We start from the raw sequence: 23119 nt of genomic DNA, 5'->3' as shown, positions 1-23119 counted from the left end.
CCAAATGTAACTGGGCAGACCTCTTTGAATACGCATACATACAAACACACATTCCTCTTATATAACTGTATAGGTCTACAAAGTATTTGTTAACTCTTCCTACATTAGTAAAAGAGATTCGTGACAACTAAAACAATTGTATATTATACTTAGAATATAGCATAATCAGTGAAATACCTTATTTTGAATGAAATAACCTAAATCCTTTGTTAACATTTCATTTTCTGTCAGTGATGAAATAAAACCATAGCTTTAGCTTCTTTACATAAAAACATTTTATCTGATTAGGAACTGTGTGTTTTATCTAAGATGTGATCTTGGACTCTAAACTTTGTATTCATTTTTGCTTTTCATGCATCTCTTGGTGATATTCACTTAAGCTTTATTGTAAATGTCACTGTAAGATTACATTATGTGTCTGGTTGTCTAAAAACAATGTCCTTCCAAGCTATATTTTTCAAGGTTTCTATTTTTTTCATTAAAAATTACTTAGCAACTACTTGTTATCCACTTTGCCTGTATCATGAACAGAAGGCTAGCTGTAAAAATGCCAGGGGATTATAACTAACAGAGAGCTTCAGAGATCCTGAGTTAATAGAACATCACAAGACTATGATAATAAAATGATCTACCCCTTAGCACATGAGAGAAACCACCCAAAACTTTAGAAATGGGTTTCACATCTTACTGGTAGATTTTCAGACAAAACTAACAAGGTACAGGCTAACAGACTTTTCAGAAATAAGATTTACATTGCTCTCTAATATTTTAGATATACATTTATTGTCATCATTCTGTGTAACACAAAAGCAATGATTTAGTTTCCATTGTAATGTCATATATAGTATTCCTAAAATAAGAATGATACATACTTAGAAACACAAAAGCAACTGAAAGCAGCTGGATATAACAAATGCTAGGTTATGAAAATCTAGTGGTAAAATAACTTAAAATTACCTGTTTAATAGTACCCATGTGATACTACATATAATTTTATTATTTAAAGATAATAATAGTTGTTTGTCATTTAGAAAATGCTAGAAATAAAATCATGTGGATTGTCAAGATGATAATAAGAGTTTTAGGCTTTGGGAATTAGACTTTGTGTATCTTTGAAGAAGATGATATTGAGGGTGATAAGATTTTTTCTTGTATATATTTTAAAGGTTTATTTTTTTTTATTTGAAAGAGTTACATAGAGAGGTAGAGACAGAGAAGAGAGCAAGATCTTCAGTCTGCTGGTTCACTCCACAGATGATCACAATGGCCAGAGTTGAGTCGATCCCAAGCCAGGAGCTTCTTCCTGGGATCCCACATTGGGGGCAGGGGCCCAAGGAATTGGGCCATCTGCTGCTTTTTCCAGGCCATTAACAGGGAGCTGAATTGGAAGTGGAGCAGCCAGGACTTGAACTGGCGCCCATATGGGATGCCGATGCTGTAGGCTGGGGCTTTAACCGACTGCGCCACAGCGCCAAACCCTCTAATATATTTTTTGCTTACACATTTTCTACTTGTTCCTCACATTTCCTCATTTGATCAGTTAAAAAAGTTTCCATATACTTGTCACTCTTCTAGGTGCTGAGGAAACAGCAATGAATAAAATATATTAAACTTATGTTCTAATGGGGAGACAAACATTTTAACAAGTATAAAATAATGATTTTAGATCATGATAAGGGCACTGAAGAGAAATAAAGCAAGAGAAAGGAAATACAAAGTATAGGGGTTGAGCATGTATGAATAAGTGTATGTGTATGTGACTTTTTGAAGGCATTTTTGTGGAGATCATATATTGGAACAGTCCTGAAGAACATGAAGGAGGGGACTGTTCAAATCCCTACCTGGACGTTCACATCCTAGCTCCTATGCTTCTGATCAGCTTTCTGCTAATGCATACTCTCGGAGGCAGCAGATATTGGCTCAAATGCTTGGATCCCTACGTGGGAGAATCAGGCTGAGTTCCAGTCTCCTGGCTTCAGCCTGTTCTAGTGTGTCTGCCCTGAAAATACAATGAAAATAAATAAGTAAAAAGAAAATTTAAAGAATAGCATGAAGGAGTTGGAGTTCGGCATGAAAAAATTTTGGAGCATCCCAGGCAGAGAAATCCACTGTGGTCTTGGAACCAGGAAAAGCTTGAATTTTGGAGAAGCAGAGGGAGACCAGTGGGTGGTGTGCAGTGAATTGGAAAGGGTGAAGAAAAATGAAATCAGAAAGGTAGAAAGCCAGTGGTGGAAAGCTCATAAAGTTGGGCCCTGCCACCCTTGTGGGAAACCTGGGTTGCCCTACTGGCTTTGATCTGGTAGTCTTGGCCATTGCAGGCATTTAATGGGTGAGCTGGTAGGTAGGAGCTCTCTCTTTGTCTATCAAATAAATAAATATTACAAAATATGGGAATGTGCTCATGTAATTAATATTTTAAAATATCAGAATTTTTGTAGTCTATACTATATAGATAGCTGTTTGAAAAGGAGAAATTTTATAATTTGTAGATGTGATATTGATACAGTGTAATGGTTCAAATTAAAAGAATAACTCAATATTTATACAGTTTTTCACTAGAGCTATTGAAGGAATGCCTTAAAATAGGTCTTTTTGGATAACTAAATCATATGTTTAATGGAAGAAAAATAAAGATACAGGTTTAAGTTATGAATGCCTGTTTTAACACACAGTTTTACTAAATGAGATTGTGAAATATTAAAAATGTAGTAGAGGTAGAGAATGCCTTATCTGAAATGTTTGGAAACAGGAATATTTTACATTTTGGAGGTTTTTTATATTTTATTTTGGAGTATTTACATGGGTTCTAACAGTTGAGTATCCCTAATAAGAAAACCTTAAGTCCATCAAAATGTTTCAGGTTTTGAAGCCCTTTGGATTTTGAGTTTTCAGATTAGGGATGCTCAACCTGTAGTTTATCATTTTTTTTTATCACTAAACTCAGAATTTTAAAAATGTTTTTATGTGAAATTAATCACTAAAATCATTATTTTTAATTCACAGATTGTAGTATATATAAAAATGTTTATTTAAATTTAGAACTTTTTAAAGCAGTTTACTCACTTAAAGGACTGAATTGTTTTAACTTCTGTTTTACAACCTGAACTATTCTTTGATTTTAGTGGCATTGTTGGAAACAGTGCAACTACATTATTGACTACCATTGAAGAAATGCATTTACTAAGCAAGAAAATATTCTTCAATAGCTTGAGTCTTCATGCCAGTAAATTAATGGACAAGGTATGTTTGAAAAATGCAATTCTTAAATTCTGATTATGAATCTTTCACATATGAAGATGTTGTTTTAATGTTTTCCATTGACTGATGAATTTTTTTTCTGTTCCATACAATGCTCTTTTGAATGCTGCCTGTTAACAGCAACCTTCCTTTTGAGATGGTTTACTGGACCTTAGTTTGTAGTCTCCATCTTCCTGGAATAGTATAATACTGAGTCATAATTGGAGATAGAATCTCAAGCCCTAGTTTCACTACCATTTTTCTAGAACTGAAAATGAGCACCTAAAGCCAACTTGCTATACTTAGATGCAGGCTAACATGACTTAAGGATTAGAAAACAAACTCTTACAACATGTTCTCTCCAAACAGCTTATATTTTTACCATCTGATGTTATGGCTTTGTGCTTATTGGATTTATATTCTTCTGTATCATATACTGTACTTATTTATGAAAAGAAATAGGAAAAACACCCTACAAAAAAGAAATGAACAGCAAAAACCTGGGTGAGAGTCCCGTGAGATTTAATATTGTAAGTTGAGAAGAATAGAAGCCAAGGAGTTTGGCATAGTGGTTAAGAGGACTCTTGGGACACCTGCATCTGTTATCAGAGTGCCTGGGTTTGAGTCCCTGTTCTGTTCTGATTCTAGCTTCCTGCTAATGTGTACCCTGGGATGCAGCAGGTGATGGCTCAAGTATTTGGCTCCCTGCAACCTACGTGAGAGACTAGGTTGAGCTGCTAAGCTTTGGTCTGACCTAGTCCCAGCTATTGCAGACATTTGGAGTATGAACCAGTGGATGGAAGATCTGTCTGTGTTTCTGCCTGCCTTTAAAACAAACAAACAACAAACATTACTTTTAAAAAATGTGAGCAGAGTATTGTGACAAGACCTTAAGGAATGACTTTATAGTCATTCAGTTCTTTGTATTTATTTCTTTATTAAGGGTTCAAATTTTTAAAGGATGCATCACAATCACTATGCTGGCTCTTTTTATTATAATATTCTATCAGTAGGTTGGCTATATTAAGCACAAATTTTATAATATAGTACAGAATAGAATATCCTAGATTAGTCAGTAGCAATACCTTGCAGAGTACCTGGTCAATCACCACTTTTCTAAGCTCCAGTAAGCATTAATAGGAGTATGTGTCTTGTCCCCTATGCACAACAGAATTCTTCTGGGGAAAGCAACTTAAATTTGTAGAGCTGGAGTATCTGTTTTACATTTTTTCCTGCCTTGTTTTTAGAAACAATTTCTTGCCTTGTATGTTAGGAACAATGAACAATTCTGGTTGCATTTGTTTATGTGAATTCTCAGGATGGAATTCTAAAATCATTGAAACATGGTACAAACGTTGACCATGAATAAATAAATGCTAGCTGATGAGAGTATAAGAGTGAACACTCAAGTTCTGTTGACCTTAGTTTCTTCTTTATGGAAAATGTGATTATCACAGGATTGCATGCTTTATAAAATATGTGTGTCTAGAGTATAATACTGGCACACAAAGGGGAGGAAAAATAGCAATCTACATATATTCTCCTTTCCAGAGATGGAGCTTTCCAGAGAGTGAGGTGTTACAATTGAACTTTGAATGATATGTCAGATTTCAGTAGAGCAAAAACAGGGTGAACAGAGGTCATCCTAAGAAGAAAAAAACAGATGGAATATGCAGAACTCAAAGTATAAATCATAAGGAAACAAATTTTTACATTTATTAAAAAGATTACTTGAAAAGTGATGAATAAAAAGGGAGAGAGGCAAGGTTGAATACGTGGAGATTAAGGGAGGATTGAAGTAATTTTTATGACAATATGAGGTCTAAGAGAGAGATTCTAGAATAACCATGAAGATTCTAGAGTGATAAAGGTAATTCGTGAAAACTTGGTGACTGACAAAATAAGGCTAAGTGTGGGTGAGGAGTCTAGAATAATTCCTTGAATAATCACAAATATCTGGAATACAGAAATAGAGTAAAATGTTGAGATAAAGATGATGTTGTCTAAGATAAGCTGATTTCGAGTTACCCAAGAGAGATCCTTTTGGAATCAATCTAATCTAGCAGGCAGCCATAGAGTTGCAGTTGGAGAGTTTTGTAATTAGAGATAGTTCAAACCTGGATTTGGATGAGTCCACTAGGAGTAAATTATTATAACAGTAAAGCTACTAGAACACACATAGGCTTGGGAAATGCTGGCATTTAAGAGAAGAAAGAAAACAATATGATGCTGAGAGGGGAAAAAAGTAAGGAGGTTTTATTAGAAAGACCAAGAGTGGTTTTAAGGAGGAGGACATGGTTAATAACAACAGATGCTGCGTGAAGACTTCCGGTAACAAAGAGGTGATTTTAAAGCAAAGGTTGAATTTTTTTGGTACTGAATGTATGGTGGGTAACCATAGTGAACATTTTTGGTCCTGTGGTGAAGATGGAAGCCAGATTGCAGGATGTCAGAAGCACATGGCTAAGCATATGAGTTAGATCATCTATAGGAGGACTCAAGGTAGAAGATAAAATACATTAGGCATTTGTATTCAGATATTTAAAAGAACTATAAAACAAACTATGGGAAATAAGAAGATGGAATCAAATATTTGATGAATTGGAAAACAGAAACAAATATATTTGAAAAGATCAACAAAATTGGCAATTTCTAGCAAGTATGATCAAAGTGAAAAAATAAAATTAAAACATCAGAAATTAGAGACAATCTACAGATGACACTAAAGCTTCTTAGAGAACATATGCAGTTTTAGGCTGAAATAGTTTGAAAATATGAATAACAATGATTTTTAAAGAGATACAAATTGATAAAAGAATGAGTTAAGGGATTGGCGCTGTGATGTAATGGGTAAAACCGTCACCTGCAGTGCTGGCATCCCAAATGGATGCCAGTTTGAGTCCTGGCCGCTCTACTTCTGATCCAGCTGTTATGACCTGGGAAAGTAGTGGAAGATGGCCCAAGTCTTTGGGCTCCTACACCTTTGTGGGAGACCTGGAGGAAGCTTCTGGCTCCAGGCTTTGGATCGGCACAGTTCTGACTGTTGTGGCCATCTGGGAAGTGAACTAGCAGATGGAAGACCTCTCTCTCTCTCTTTCTCTCTTTCTCTCTTTCTCTCTTTCTCTCTTTCTCTCTCTCTCTCTCTCTGCCTTTACCTTTTGTATTTCTGCCTTTCAAATATTTTAACAAAAGAATGAGCTAAGGGGCCAGCCTTGAGGCATGGTGGGTTAACAAGCTGCCTCTTGAGACTCCTGCATCCCATATCAGTCCTTTTTTGAGTCCTGACTGTTCTGTTTCTGATCCATTTCCCTGCTAATGCACTTGGGAAAGTAGCGGATGATGCCCCAGGTACTTGACTCCTGCCATCCACATGGGAGAACAAGATGCAGTTCCAAACTCCTGGTTTCTGGCTAGCCCCTCCCTGGTTGTCGTAGTCATTTGGGGATTGAATCAGTGGATGGAAGACACATCTGTCACTCTGCTGTCCAAATAAAATAAATAAATTTTTGGAAGAAATTGAGCCATAAACAAGTAGATAACATGAATTTAGGAAAATATGGATAGCTTCCCTGTTCTTTTAGGTGGTATAACATAAAAAAGCCTTTTAAGCATAGTATTATGGTGAAAACCACACATCACTCATTTTTTAAAAAGTTAAAAAAGTGTCAAGTTCAGCATTATGTTAAAACCCAAGTATGGTTTGTTCTATGAATACAAGAATACACCAGTGTTAGGAAATAATAATTAATGTACAATAGGAGTATACTAACATTATATTGAAGTTAACATTTGATAAGATTTTTAGGGGAAAATTTAATAAATACCTGAAGAATGCATCCATAGCCATGTATATATACAGATAAAATAAAGCTAAAAGACAACATCATCACTATTGGCAGCTCTAGTAATACGTTTCTATTTAAGTGAAGAACAAGAATGCCTGTCAATACTTTTAAATAATAGCCAGGATATAAAACCAGGTTAAAAAATGAGATTTAAATATATCAAAGGAAGAGATTAGGTTATTTGTGGATGCTATGTTTTTCTGTTAATCAGGAGAATCAAATGAAAAGTTATAGAATGTGAAAAGAATTTTAGTAAGGTAGTTGGTGAACAGATTGATATACAAAAATAGTTAATTTGGGGCCAGTGCTTTGGCACAGGGGGTTAATGCCCTGGCCTGAAGCACCAGCATCCCATGTGGGCACCGGTTCTAGTCCTGGCTGCTCCTCTTCCAGTCAAGCTCTCTGCTATGGCCTGAGAAAGCAGTGGACTTACATGGGAGACCCGGAAGAAGTTCCTGGCTCCTGGCTTCGGATTGGCTCAGCTCTGGCTGTTGGGGCCATCTGGGGAGTGAACCAGCTGATGGAAGACCTCTTTCTCTGTCTCTACCTCTCTCTGTAACTCTGTCTTTCTAATAAATAAAATAAATAAAATAAATCTTTAATAAAAAACAAAAATAGTTAATTTTCCTATATCTCACCTCATGAGGTGCTCAATATAAACTAGTTACCTGAGTGGTTGATTCAGTTCATTTTCTCTTAGCCTCTATTCCATCTTTATCTTGCTGCTGCCTGTAATCTTTTGCACCCATGTCATCTTATCACACTTGGTAGAACCACTCTGTATTACTTCAATTTTAATGTTTCCTTTCCATACCCTGGCTGCTGAGTGCTGCTAAAGAAAATTGTATGTCCATGCAGACTGAAGTCACTAAAACCTGCTAGCTGCAGTAGCAGCAGAGCCCCCCATGATATCTAGCAAGTGTAATGTGTCTTAGATAGCCATAATGTGTATGTATGTGTATGTGTGTGTGCATGTGAGTGTGTGTGTGTGATCACATTTTCCTTATCCGGTCATTGGTTGATGAACAACTGGGTTGATTCCATATATTAGGTATTGTGAATTGAGTGGCAGTAAATACGGGGGTACAAAACACCCTTTCATATGTTGATTTAATTTCCCTTGAGTAAATTCCCAGGAGTGTGATGGCTGGATCTATGGTAGATCTATAACAGATTCCTGAGCTTCATCTCCATACTGTCTTCCACAATGGCTATGCTAGTTTACATTCCTGCCAACAGTGGATTAAGGTACCCCCCTCACCCCAAGTTCTCACCAGCATTTATTGTTTGTTGATTTCTGTATGAGAGCCATTCTGGTTTTATTATAACTGGCCTATAGTATGTCTTGAAATCTAATATTGTGATTTTTCTGGCTGTTTTTATTGTGCAGTATTGCTTTAGCTATCTGGAGTCTCTTGTATCTCCATATAAATTTTAGCAACCTTTTTTTCCTAGATCTGAGAAGAATGTGCTTATTTTTGTGATTGGGATCACATTGAATCTGCAAATTGCTTTTGAAATAAGTAGTGATGGGCATTTTGATGATAGTGATTTTTCCAATCCACAAAGATGAAAGATTTTTTCTATTTGTGTCTTCTATTTCTTCTCTTTAATGTTTTGCAATTTCCATCATAGAGATTTTTCATGTCCTTGGATAAATGTATGTCAAGGTATATAATGTTTTAGTAGTTTTAGTAGCTATTGATGGGATTTATCCTAGAAGTTCTTTCTCAGCCATGGCATTGTCTGTGTATATAACAGCTATTGATTATTGTGTGTTCTAGAGATTCTTGTGTTGTTGATTTCCTGCTTCATTCCATTGTGATCAGAGAAGATTCATGATATGATTTTTATTTTTTTGAATTTACTGAGACTTGCTTTATGGCCTAGAATGTGGTCTATCCTAAAGAAAGTTCCATGCACTGATGAGAAGAATGTGTATTCTGCAATTGTGGCATGAAAATTTCTGTGGAACTTAACTAACTAGTTAAGTCCATTTGATCCATTTGGTCCATAGTTTTGATTAACTCTGTTGTTTCTTTGCTGATTTTCATCTAGTTGATCTGTCTGTTGATGACAGTGGGGTGTGAAATCCCCCATTACTATTGTTTTGGTGTCTGTGTCTTCCTTTAGATCTATTAATATTTCTTTTAAATAGGCCCCCTGGCATTGGTTGCATTTATTATAGTTACATCTTAATGTTCAATTGATCCCTTTCATTCTTAAACTATATCTTTGTGGCTTAATGGAGTGTGTCTGTTCTTTCAGTGAATATGTAGTAGCCTGTGCTGGGTTTGGCTCTGGAGGTCTAAGTAGTACTCCAGGGTGGAGCAATTAATCAGGGTGACACCCAGGTCGGGCATGGTTGATCTCCATTGTCAGAGTCAAGAGGGTATGATTACATCTGTTGGTGTCATCATACCGTCATCTCCTCTCGTCCAAGGTGATCGATGCCCTAGGTCAGCTCACATTGGGCACAATACTCAATCTGGCTGCCACATGAAGCACACAAAGGAACTATGCTGTCCTTGTTTGGACATGGAAATCACTACAATGACCCACTCCAGGCAGTCAGGGAGCTCTGAGCCTTTCATGCTGCACACAGTGATTGGCAGAGACCCACCTACACCCTGTGCCCTATCATGCAGTTACAGAGTTCCCACAGTCTTAGCATTCAAGACTCCCATAGTCCTGGGGTACGGAGGATCTGCTCCACCCTACCAGCTTATTCCATTCACAGAGAGGCAGAGACATATCCAGAGACAGCTGCCTGTGGGTGCTCTGCCTTGGCAGTTTGAGCCTCAGAGCCTGTGATATATTGAGAGGCTAGGGACACCCCACAGTCCTACATTTATGCTCAACCCCCTGTCAGTCTTATGAGCCAGAGTCAAAATCAGTAGGTTAAGCAGATTTTTCCCTCTGGTAAAATCCCTGGATCACACATGTGCACAAGAGCCTCTGCGCTCACCACTAATTTCAAAATGAGCTGCTGGAGCTGCTACTGATGTTAATATGGCACCTTCTCCCAGCTGGTTGCAGGGTGCTGTTGTTGGGGGGTGAGGGGAGAGAAACATGCCCTTTTATTGCAGGGCTAGGTGGGTAACCTGTACCACTTATGGTTCCAGGCCAGGCTCAAAGACAGTGTCCTCTATCGGGCTTTTCCTCTGGCTATATCGTCATTGGCGTGGGCTACTGTTTTCTGCTCTCACCTCGCTCTCCAAAGCTGGCACTTTCTCCAGCTCTCAGCTGTGGGGCTTGTAATGTAATATCATTTTTGTGAAAAATTTTCAAAATCTGTTGCCTGTGGAAGATCCTCCTGAACCTTTTTCAGGGTGCTTTTGAAAGATTGTTTCCTGGGCCTGTAACCTACAAGGCTGCTTCAAATAGTTTGTGTTAAAATTGAATCAGCTTTAGTGCAAAAATTTTGAAATTCTCTTAGTTTTTTAAATAATATGTATTTTCCATGAATTTTTTGGAAGCCCTTCATCTCATGTTGAACCAAGAGCTCTGAGGTTTGGGCCTGATAGTAGGTGATATTTCTCAATTACATTATAGTTGTGGTAGTGTATGATTAAAGCTAAAAAACAGTGTGTTATTTCATATACACGCCAAAATATTGTACAATTCAAATGAACACTAACTTTTTTCATCAGTTTTTTTTTTTTTTTGACAGGGAGAGTGGATAGTGAGAGAGACAGAGAGAAAGGTCTTCCTTTTGCCGTTGGTTCACCCTCCAATGGCCGCCACGGCAGGCGCACTGCGGCCGGCGCACTGCGGCCGGCGCACCGCGGCCGGCGCACCGCCCTGATCCGAAGGCAGGAGCCAGGTGCTTCTCCTGGTCTCCCATGGGGTGCAGGGCCCAAGCACCTGGGCCATCCTCTACTGCCTTCCCGGGCCACAACAGGGAGCTGGCCTGGAAGAGGGGCAACCGGGAAAGAATCCGGTGCCCCAACCGGGACTAGAACCCGGTGTGCTGGCGCTGCTAGGTTCAGGATTAGCCTAGTGAGCTGCGGCGCCGGCCATTTCATCAGTTTTTAAATTTTAGAATATAGTGTTACATATTAATTTTGAGATAATCTGACAAAGGACTTTTGTGTCAAGTCACTTTATTTGCCGAGTAGTATAATTCAGAAAAAGCTGTTGATAAACTATGGGTTTTTAATATGTCAGCCAGTGCTTTGTATTTACAAAATATTGTTTTTACTGTGAAAAGTCATGCATGTGCATGTTAAAATTTAGTGGAAAATTAAGAATGTATGAACTATTCTCTATTTTAGGTTGAACTCCCACCACCTGATCTTGGACCAAGTTCTGCATTAAATCAGACACTCATGTTGCTGCGTGAAGTTTTGGCATCTCATGATTCTTCAGTTGTCCCTTTAGATGCTCGTCAAGCTGATTTTGTGCAAGTATGTTGGAAATTCATATAAGTGGTTGTGTTTTGTCCTTCTAATGTATATTCTGTTAAGATGCTGACATTTTATGGCCCATATATTTTTACAGTTTCTTTCCTGTTGTTGATTTTCTTTCAAGTAATAAACCAATTCTCTTAATTAAGAACAGTGATTCAGTGATGCTTATTTGTTAAACTACATGGTTATTATATTATTTAATATTTTCCTATGTGCTTCTACAGGTTGATTCCCTTACAGTTAGTTTGGTATTAGTTCTGAAGTGCCATTAACCTAGGACCAGATTGCTAGTTAGCAAATATTAAGGATGGCGCTGTGACATAGCAGATTAAAGCCCTGGCCTGGGACACTGGCATCCCATATCGGCGCCAGTTCTAGTCCCAGCTGCTCCTCTTCCGATCCAGCTCTCTGCTATGACCTGGGATAGCAGTGGAGGATGGCCCAAGTCCTTGGGCCCCTGCACCCACGAGTGAGACCCAGAAGAAGCTCCTGGCTCCAGGCTTCAGATCCGTGCCGCTCTGGCCATTGAAGCCAACTGGGGAGTGAACCAGCTGATGGAAGACCTCTCTCTCTGTTTCTACCTCTCTCTGTAACTCTGTCTTTCAAATAAATAAAATAATTCTTTAAAAAATATATTAACTTTTATTTTTCATTCATAGGTTTTATCGTGTGTCTTGGATCCTCTCCTCCAGATGTGTACTGTATCAGCCAGCAATTTAGGCACAGCTGATATGGCCACTTTCATGGTCAATTCTCTGTATATGATGAAGACAACATTAGCTCTATTTGAGTTCACTGACAGACGTCTGGAAATGCTACAATTTCAGGTAAATTTTGCTACAGCATGACTATGGAGTGTGATGGAATCTTTTTTTTCTATATGATAGCTTTAAATTATTGATTTTGGTTAACTTCATTGGCCTAATTTCTGTAAGTCCCTGGATGTAATCTGACTGAAACACATACACATACACACACACTTGATATTTTGGCTTTCATCTCTGGCAAAGCCAGAATGTAATGGTTCAGACCAAAGTATGAGATGGTAGAAGGAAGCTTTTCTGTTTAATTTGAACAGTTCTTCAATTCTATATGTGGATTTCAGTTTCTGAACTGTGAATAATATGCAATATTTTTCAAGTTTGTAGCTAGTGCAGAATGTGTTACAGAGACAGATATATTTTTATCTATGTGTAAATTGGTGTTAGGCAAAACATTACAATTTGTTATCCCAATCACTCTTTCTATACACCAAATGGTATCACATAAGAGTCTGTGTAATGACTAAACCAAAGACATTTATAAAATTTACCAGACACTTGGGTTTCAATTTTAGAGTGGTAATTGATATTAAAAACAACCTTTAGAACATTCCACATTATAACAAGTATATAAACAGTTTGATAGTGGGTACAGTAAATATTGACTTGTTGAGTTTGAGTTTTTTTCAGGAATGAGTTGTGATACATCACATTTTTGATATTTTATAATTTTGAATTTCTTCTTTTAAAAGAATTTATAAGAAATAGCCATATTCATACTTTAAATTCATGTAATTATTGAGTTTGTTTTGAAAAGCCATAATGTTCTATACTCTCCACTCCAGTATTTCTCTAAAGAATCACATCTTTCAGTTCTTATATTTGCTTCATTTGTTATTTGTAACTCTAAATGTTTGTGTTTATTCCTATTTGTAGACTTTTTTAGTTTTAGATTTATTACATTAAATATGTACTCTGAATGATGAAAATTTACTTCACACACACACACAAACAGGAATAAAGCCATATTTAGAACTTTACCATTCTCCCAAAGTAGTTACAATTTTTGGTTAGACCAAAAATTTAACACACTATTGTGTTAAATTAATATGACTGTGTAAAAACTAGTTAAGGTTGAGCTAAATAAGAATTTATTAATTTTCCTTTCTTGAATAACTTTGTTTTCTGTAAGGTACCATTTTCCTTTAAAAAATAATTTTTTTTGTTTATTGCTAATTCAGGCCCAACTCTCTGCCATTTCTCTAAATCTTTTCTTAAAATGTCCAGCTGTTTATCAGTTTTCTTTATCACCAATTGCTTGCTTTTGTTAATTGCTCCATTGTCATTTTCTGCACGATACAAGCCAGGAGCTTGGAGAAAGAGGTCTTCCATTCTCTGGTTCATTCTCCAAATGGCTGCAATGGCCAGAACTAAGCTGATTCAAAGTCAGGAGCCTGGAGCCTCTTCCGAGACTCCCAAGTGTGTTCAGGGGCCCAAGCACTTGGGCCATCTGCTACTGCTTTCCCAGGCCATAGCAAAGAGCTGAATCAGAAATGGTGCAGCTGAGGCTAGAACTGGTGCCCATATGGGATGCCAGCACTGCAGGTGAGGGATTTACCTACTATGCCACAGTGCTAGCCTCCTCTCCTTGTTAACATTTTTGAAGTAAGACTTTCTCTTTTCTTCTGTAGGGCTTCTTTGGGGGAAGAAAAAGCCTTTGTTTTGGAAGCCATCCCTGTGCTTCATAATCTGTGCCCATTCAGGGAACAAATTCAGGTTGAAGGGCTATGACTCTAGGATACTCTGCTACTACTCTCATCTGTGTATTCTTCTTTTAAAGTGTTTTCTTTCTTTGTGTTTTATTACAGATTGAAGCACATTTGGACACACTTATAAATGAGCAAGCTTCTTACGTTTTAACTAGAGTAGGCTTGAGTTATATCTATAACACTGTACAGCAACATAAACCTGAACAGGTAAGCTACATAGATGTTTGTAGTTCAAGAAATTTGCTAGTTTAGACTATAGGTGCTAAGAGCTAGAATTTGGATTTGAATTTTGGCTATATCACTTATTAACTAATTTTTTTTTTCTGGGAAAGTATCTTACTCTTTGTGTCTCTTTTTTCATCTCTGGATTGGGGTAATAATAGTATCTGAATAATTGGGTTGTTATGAAGATTAAGTGAGATAACTGCATGCAGAGTTCTTAAATGACCACCCTAGATATTCTACAGTGTCCCAGAATGCTAACTGTTCTTTTTACTACCAATAGTTTTGATTAAAAGTATACAAAAATTGGTGTCATAAAATATATAAATGATATTCATACTGGGAAATAATTTAGAATCCTACATCACTACCAGTTTATTGAATGCATAGATTATTATATAAATATTAGTTATCCTTTTTTTAGGTTAGCAAATCAGGGTCCATTAATTTAGGAAAGTTATCACTTCTGGAGCTAACATGATCTTGCTTAATTATAGAACCCTAGGAGAAATAGATAATATACTATTGGGAACCCTAGAAAATAAAGTAAACTATCTTCCTTTAAAAAAAAAAGTCTTCCAAGTTACATTAATCTGAACACTAATAGTTTAGGTGTTCTACATGAAACTCAAAAATCACAACTTTTCAGCATTTTTTGGTTGGTTGGTTGGTTGGTTTTGCCACAGTAGTAGACAGATTTCCATTTTAAGGAAGGAAAAACCAATTTTGCTGCCTTTCTGTACCTTCCTAGATAATCAACGTGAAACTCTTAAGCATCCATATCTCATTGACATTTTCCAAATGCTTTATTGCCTTTTTCTCTTGTTCATGAGTAAATGAGAAGTATTGTTGTATATCCCTTGCTAATAACCTCATTTGCTGCTTATTCTCTTCAACAGCTCATAGTGCTTGCTCTTACTAAGGTTGAAGAGGTGACCTTAGGCTTTGGAAATAAGCAAAGTGATTTTTCATATGTGGGCAATCTATTAACGGACAAATGAAGTGAAATGCATATACCTTCTTTATTTCTTTTTTATTTTTAATAGGGCTGTTTAGCTAATTTGCCCAACCTAGACTCTGTGGCACTGAAGGCTGCGATGGTGAGTTTTCAAAACGTATTTCAATTTAATATTTTTTATGGACCACTTATTTTTTTTTTCTACATGAATATTTTGTCTTGGTTGCTAATTTTTATCTCTTGATATAATATATTCACATTGGACCCAATAGTAATCGTTGAGCATGTATTCCTTTAACTAACAAGTCTAAGACTTATATTTACAGTAGTATTTCACCATATTCTGATGGTCTCATTGCTGTTTAGGATTTCTTTATTTTCAGAGTTTTTTCCTAATGGAATAGAGAATCAGAATGGATAGACATGAAGAAATTAGGGTATATATCATTATAGACTTGTATTGCCTTTATCCTTGATTTATAGTTCTTGACTTCTTCCTGAGATGATAACTGAAATTGGATTGCAGTCTTAAAATAGTATATTGGTCTTGAGTGTGGGACTCGCTGCACCAACACTTCTTTTTCAATGATGAGTTTACACCTTCCTTTCTGCAACTACACAATGATGTATAGCATGTTTCTGTGTCTTAAGTATGTACGTTGTGTATATGTGTGTATACCCATCCATTGCAAGACATTTAAATCATACAGTTCTATCCCTCATAGGAGTGATCATCTTTGGATGCTTTATAATGGTACTACTGGTAATGGTAATAATAACAGCAGAAACCATGAGCAACAACTATTATTATTTACTGAATATGCAAAGTGTTTTTTGTGCTTTGACTCTTTAATCCTCATGACAACCTCATTCAACCCAGGAAGTCAGCCTCCAGAGCCCTTGGGCTAAATTACTATAATAGAGAACTTCAAAAAGTTTTTTAAAAATGATGTTAAAAGATAGATTTATTTGATGCAAAAATTGATGTGTAGTTTCTTCATTATATGCATTTTCATGACATACATTGAAAAATCCCTTGGATGTGTGGGATTTCAAAAGTTTTTTGCATCAAATAAATGTGCAGTTCCATTTGCTACAAACTTCTTTGAAGTGTACTCATACTATATTGCTATACTAAGTGTTTAAAATTCATATACTTCCTACCACAATGATTTGAATTTCATAAATTATTCTTTAGAATTTTTTGAATTCCAGGGCTTTCTTATTTGTCATCTATTAAAACTAAATTTAATTGAACATAAAGAGTTACACCCACATGATTCCTACATGTACAAAGAATAGGCAGAGCTGACTATATTAATGTTTCAATTGAAAAACTAAATAAGAACATTATGTCAAAATAAAAAACACTGTACATAGAAACAACCATCATAACTTCTCAATATCAAACAAAAACTTTAACAGCAAAACCTGTAGAAATGCAAAGGAAATATGATGTTAAAAAAGTTCAAATAAAACATCATACTTAATGAAGTAAGCCAGTCCCAAAGGGATAATACCATATGTTCTGCCTGATCTGTGATAATGAACAGAGCACCTAAAAGGAAACCTGTAGAAGTGAAATTGACACTATGAGAAGCAAAGATTTGAATTTCCCTTGTCTTGACTGTTGAAGAACAGTTTACTATTTTATTTTTTATTATTTTTTATTTTATACTTAATACTGTTGATTGAACTCTTATCATAGAATTAATAATAGGTATATAAAGTCAGTGGAAAATAGATCCCAGTAAAAAACAAGAATGTGTGGGGAGCAACTCGGACTAGACTAAGTTACTGGAATTAAGACTTATTCTATGCATCTGCTCTCCCACAATATGGCGCTGGGAGAGGAGGAAACAGCTTCTACACAGCTGCCTCCAGTTCAACCAATAAACTGTAGGACCTGCTCCTGATTGGAGGAGAGCAGCGTACTCGGTGTGTGGGTAGCAGAGTTGGGATTGATGGAAGAGGACTATAAAGGAGGAGAGAGACAACATGCACAAGGAACATCTAAGAGGAACACCTGTGCAACCCCCGAGAAAGCCGGCTGGCGGTGTGCCGCTCCCCCGCGGAAGTGGGGAAGGTGGCAGGGGGAACCGCCCTTCCACGGAGGTGGAAGGGACGGTAGCCAACCCAGGAAGAACCAGCAGCAAACCCGGGGAGGGCTGAGCAGACAAAAGAACAGCGCAGGGTCCTGTGTCGTTCCTCCACGAAGACGGGGAGCAACAGAATGGGAGGGAATAAGAGAGAGAGGAGCTATACAGTTCTGCACTCATTCCCATGGACTTACCCCAAGGCAAAGCTAAAAACTTGCCATGGAACTCCAAATCCCATTAAGCAGGGTGGTAATAATGCCATCTTAATTGTTAAAGTGATCATATTAAGTATTTAATTGATCATATAGATAGGATTAAGTGTCAAAGGGGTCACATAAATAAGACATAAATAAAAACATAAATAATCCCAATAATCACATAAATAATAACAATAGATAGGATTAAAAAGGAGAAAATGTTCCAACATGAGAAGCCGTCCACACAGCAGACTCATAGAATGAGAAATGCCATAAACAGCACTCTGACCTCAGAGTCTGCCCTTAAGGTATTCAGGTCTGGCTGAAAAGCCCATGAGAACATTTCAGGCATGGAAAGCCAAGACACTGTGTCAAAAAATGTTCTATATGAAAGATCTCTGTGAGTGAGACTCCAGTGGAAAGAAGGGGCCATCAAAGAAAGATGTAGGGAGGAAAGAACTTCCACTTTGCTTATGGCCCTGTCTGAATACTGACAAAGTTTGTGGACTCAAAATTCCTCCATAGCCTTGACAGTTAATGTCAAGAGTCTCGGATGATCACTGATCTCATAAATGAGAGTGTTAATTGTTAAATCAACAACAGGAGTCACTGTGCACTTACTCCCCATGTAGGACCTCTGTCCTTAATGAGTTATACTATGACAATTAACTGTAAAACGTGTTCTTTATACTTCGTGTGTGTGTGTGTGTGTGTGTGTGTGCAAACTGTTGAAATCTTTACTTAGTATAGAGTTTGTTTATATGAAATTAGTTAAAAACGAATCTTAATGAAGAATGGATGGGAGAAGGAGTGGAGGTGGGACAGGAGTGGAGGTGGGAGGGTAGGTATGGGGAGAAGAAACACTATATTCCTAAAGTAGTTCATATGAAATTTGTATTTATTAAATAAAAGCTTTCTTTAAAAAAAGTTCAAATAGAAATAAATGATAAAAAATGAATTTTAGATTTATTAAGAGAAGACCTGGCCGGCGCCGTGGCTCAATAGGCTAATCCTCTGCCTTGCGGCGCCAGCACACCGGGTTCTAGTCCCGGTCGGGGCGCCGGATTCTGTCCCGGTTGCCCCTCTTCCAGGCCAGCTCTCTGCTGTGGCCAGGGAATGCAGTGGAGGATGGCCCAACTACTTGGGCCCTGCACCCCATGGGAGACCAGGATAAGTACCTGGCTCCTGCCATCGGATCAGTGCGGTACGCCTGCCGCAGTGCGCCGGCCGTGGCGGCCATTGGAGGGTGAACCAATGGCAAAGGAAGACCTTTCTCTCTGTCTCTCTCTCTCACTGTCCACTCTACCTGTCAAAAAAAAAAAAAAAAAAAAAAAAAAGGCTCCTAGGAAATCCTACAGAAACTCACCATCCGACCTAGTATTTCCACTTCAATATATACTTCTTAAAGTGAAGACGTGTTCTCACAAAGATCAGTAGTATTAGTTAGTACTCAGTAAATGTTTGCTTCCTCCCTTTGTTTCTTATCTCTAAACACATTTCTGTCCCTCATATAACCTACAAAATGTTTTAAGACCTATTACAAATTTTTAGATGCCTGCTCCTAATTTTAAAAACAGTTAATTTGAGTATATTATATTTCTAATGAAACAAAGTCTAGGTTGAATTTTGTATATGATTAGTAATTTTATATACAACAGTTTGATGCCTCTACTTGAGGTTTCAAAAGAACTTCAATTCAGCATATTCCATTGCAACCCTGCCACACCCTGGCTCAGTCCTCTTCTAAGTGTGCTCTTAATGTAGAAAGTGGTAAGAATATCAGTTCATTTTTCATTTCAACAATTAATGATCAAATATCTGCAATTGTGAAGATATGCTACAAATTAGGATGAAAATAGGCATAATTTAGTAAGGCATACAGCTCTTACCTGACTAAATAAATGCATGAAGAATATAGTTGTGCCTTATGACAATACTTTGAAATAAATGTAAAATGTGATAGTCATCTCCTTCATCCTGCCAGTATCCAAGTCCTGAAGATTTCACACTGACATTCTCAAATATCTCCAATTCTTCCGACATTGACTTCAGTACTTTCTGCAACAGATACCTTGTGCTGACAATTATAGTCTTCCATTCCATTCTTGTTTCCCTACTTTAATAGTTTACTATTACTATTACTATTATTAATAGTTTACTTTATGCAAAAATGAAACCCTTAAAAAAGCATGTAAGTCCTCTGAGAGCTGATCTCTACTTGTCATTTTCCTTCTCACCTCCAGCCTCCCTCTGTGTTCTCCTTTCCCAGAGCCCTCTTTCCCTGCTTAATGTCTGTTCGTCTTTCGGATATTACTTCAAATGTCCTTTCCTCAAAGATGCTTTTGCCAAGCCTCAGACTAGGTTCCCAGTTATACTTTACAGTACCTTGGTTTTTTCTTCTGTCATATTTCACACAGTTTGTAATTATATATGTTTATTTACATTATTAGTTGTTTAAAATGTCTCTCACTTGGCTGTAAGCTCTGTGAATCTGAAAATTGTCTTCTTTTGCTTATTTCAGTACCTGATATATTTTCATTACCTGATATAGCACCTTTCTAGTAGTAGGTGTTCTAAAAATATTCATTGAATAAACGTATTGAAGAACACATTAGTAAATACAGCAGATTCTGGGAGGTAAGGTAGATTTGAAATCTGATGACCTGACTTCTTAGTAGATTTAGTGAGAGATATTAAAATGAATTCTTTGAATTCAGGATTCTAAAAGTAGATTTCTCTAATATTTGCTAAATTAAAAAGTTGTTAGTTTTAGTTAGGATGATTAGAAAATATTCATTTGGACACCAAGAACTGTAAAATATAAATCCTTAAAAGAGCTGATTATGTTTAAGTTATTTGCTAGCAACTACGCATACTTCATGTTTTTTGCCTTTCTCTTCCATTTAGCTTCAGTTTGATCGTTACCTGTCAGCTCCAGACAACCTGTTAATGCCTCAGCTGAACTTTCTTCTAAGTGCCACAGTAAAGTAAGTGTTTTTGGTTCCAAATAGTTGGCAAATGTTCATACATTTTTAAAGAACAAGTGTATTTCTTGCAAGAAATTATTTTTAGAATAGGAAATTTACCATTGAAGATTGATAGTTCTCAGCCCTTTTCCTTCCTCGGCATCCCAATGATGTGACCTGACTGTCCAGACATACTTGGGCGAGAAGTAGAAGTATACTTTTGTGATGTTGTAAGGTTATTCATTGTCTTTGAAATATATAATACTGTCTGATGGTAGATTATAAATCTTATAGCAGCCACTAGAACAAACAAAATTATCTAATATAGCAAAAGATAATATAAAATAGAATATTGAAAAATTATATCAAAAGGAGGAAAACAGATGAAATAAATGCAAAGCAAATAGCATGATGTACACTTAAATGTAGCCATATCAGTAACTAATATATAAAAGGACTACATGCTCCAGTCAAAACTCAGAGGTTGATTAGGTGAAAAAACATAGCCCAATTACCCGTGGTCTATAAGAAATCTACTTTGTTAAGATGTCTCATTGCCGGCGCCGTGGCTCAATAGGCTAATCCTCCGCCTTGCGGCGCCGACACACCGGGTTCTAGTCCCGGTCGGGGCGCCGGATTCTTTCCTGGTTGCCCCTCTTCCAGGCCAGCTCTCTGCTATGGCCCGGGAGTGCAGTGGAGGATGGCCCTGCACCCGCATGGGAGACCAGGAGAAGCACCTGGCTCCTGGTTGCGGCGGCCATTGGAGGGTGAACCAACGGCAAAAGGAAGACCTTTCTCTCTGTCTCTCTCTCTCCTACTGTCCACTCTGCCTGTCAAAAAAAAAAAAAAAAAAAAAAAAAAGTCTCATCACTTCTCAAATTCTCACAACAGCCAGGGCTGGGCCAGGCCACATCCAGTAGCTGTGAACTAAATCTGGGTCTCCCATGTCAGTGGTAGGAAACCAAGAACTTGAACCATCACCTCTCAGGGTGCACATTTGCAGAGAACTAGAATATAGAGCAGAGCCAGGACTTGAATCTGTGTGTTCCATTATGGATTACAGTCATCCCAGATGGTGGCTTAACCTGTGTACCAAATACTTGCCCCAAATATACATCTTAAATACAAAGATACTTTTAAAGTTAAAAGGGGGTAAAAGATGTATGGTGTAAACACTAATCATAATAAAACTGAAGTAACTCTGTTAATATCAGAAAAATTAAGACTACGGAACAGATAATAAAACCATAGATAAAAGCACATAATAATAATAATAGAACCAGTTCTTAAAGAAAATAAAATGGTAAATACATGCATCTAGCAACAGAGCTTCAAGTAACATGATGTATAGGCTCCTAGAATTGAGGAAGACTAGACGAATCAACAATTATAGTTTGCACTCCTTTCTTAGTAATTGGTAGAAAAAGTAGATAGAAAATCAGGATGCTGTTAAGAAACTGAATAGTGAATAAAATTAATGGTCTCGACATTAAAAGTTACAGAATACTACTCATAACTGCAATAAAAAAAAAAAAACCCGCATTCTTTTCAAGAGCACATAAAATAGCCATCAAGCTATTATAAGAATGAGCAAAGAGAAATTAGAACTTAATAACTAGATAGTTCAAAGTAAGATTGTTTTTATGTATTCTAGTTTATTAGTTTATACAATAAATGAATAAATTGTTATCCTATTTTAATATAGGAGAATCTCAGTGTAGGATTTTTTAATAGGTTGATTTATTTATTTTAAAGGCACCATTACAGAAGAGGTAAAGACAGAATCTTCTATCTGCTGGTTCACTCCCCAGATAGCCACAACAGGCAGGGCTGGGCCTGACCAAAGCTAGGAGCCAGGAGCCAGAAGCTTCTTTGAGGTATTCCCTGCGGATGACAGAGGTCCAAGCACTTGGGCCATTTTCCCCTGCTTTCTCAGGCACTTTAGCAAGGAGAAGGATCAAAAGTGGAGCAGTTGGGACATGAGCCATCACTAGATGGGATGCTGTCATTGCAGGCTACAGCTTAACTCTCTGTGCCATAACACTGGCCCCTCAATATAGGTTTTTAAAAGTACTGTTTACCTAATCTGCTGTTTACAAGAGGCTATTTAAAAGAAATGACACAAAAAGAAAGCAAGAGTGGCAGTATTGACCAAACTTAATTCAAGGTATCATTAAAACCTCAAAATGGAATTATTTTATACTGATAAATTTTTTTGATTTGAAAAACAGAGTTAGAGGGAGAAAGAAACAGAGATCTTTCATATCCTGGTTCACTCCGCAAGTGGCCTTTGCGGCTAGGGATGGCCAAAGCCAGGAGCCTGGAACTCCATCCAGGTCTTCTATGTCGTTAATAGGGGCCCAAATAATTGGACCATCATCTACTGCCTTCCCAGATGCCTTAGCAGAGAGGTGAATGGAAAATAGAGCAGCCTGGACTTGAACCAGTGGTCAAAAGTAGCAGCTTAAACTGCTGCATCACAGTGCTAGGCCTTAGAACATCTTAAATACCTGTATTGAATGTCATTCTGGACTCATAAATGCATAAGTTACTCTGCATAAATTTTTTAAAGTAGAAAGTAAAGCAAATATTAAATATATAAAATCCTTAATAAAAACAACAAACATGCCATTGCATTAAAAGAGGACTATAT

The 23119-nt window shown here is 37.1% G+C and overlaps 1 protein-coding gene across 2 annotated transcripts in view; it reads left to right on the top strand.

Moving 5' to 3' along the window:
* The window catches only part of COG6 (component of oligomeric golgi complex 6), an 84667-nt gene that overhangs the window by 40690 nt on the left and 20858 nt on the right, over nt 1-23119 (top strand). For both annotated transcript variants that reach the window (XM_002721095.6, XM_089303678.1), the window contains 6 exons: nt 3123-3240; nt 11360-11491; nt 12154-12321; nt 14124-14231; nt 15293-15346; nt 20408-20487. In XM_002721095.6, coding sequence (XP_002721141.3) covers nt 3123-3240; nt 11360-11491; nt 12154-12321; nt 14124-14231; nt 15293-15346; nt 20408-20487 — 660 coding nt within the window. The remainder of the gene's footprint in view (nt 1-3122; nt 3241-11359; nt 11492-12153; nt 12322-14123; nt 14232-15292; nt 15347-20407; nt 20488-23119) is intronic.

The sequence above is a fragment of the Oryctolagus cuniculus genome, chromosome 9 (assembly GCF_051225735.1).
Source record: "Oryctolagus cuniculus isolate XC-2025 breed Fujian yellow rabbit chromosome 9, ASM5122573v1, whole genome shotgun sequence".
In the NCBI taxonomy this organism is placed as follows: domain Eukaryota; kingdom Metazoa; phylum Chordata; class Mammalia; order Lagomorpha; family Leporidae; genus Oryctolagus; species Oryctolagus cuniculus.
Note: the sequence above shows the minus strand (reverse complement) of the source record. Positions and strands in the feature narration are given on the sequence as shown.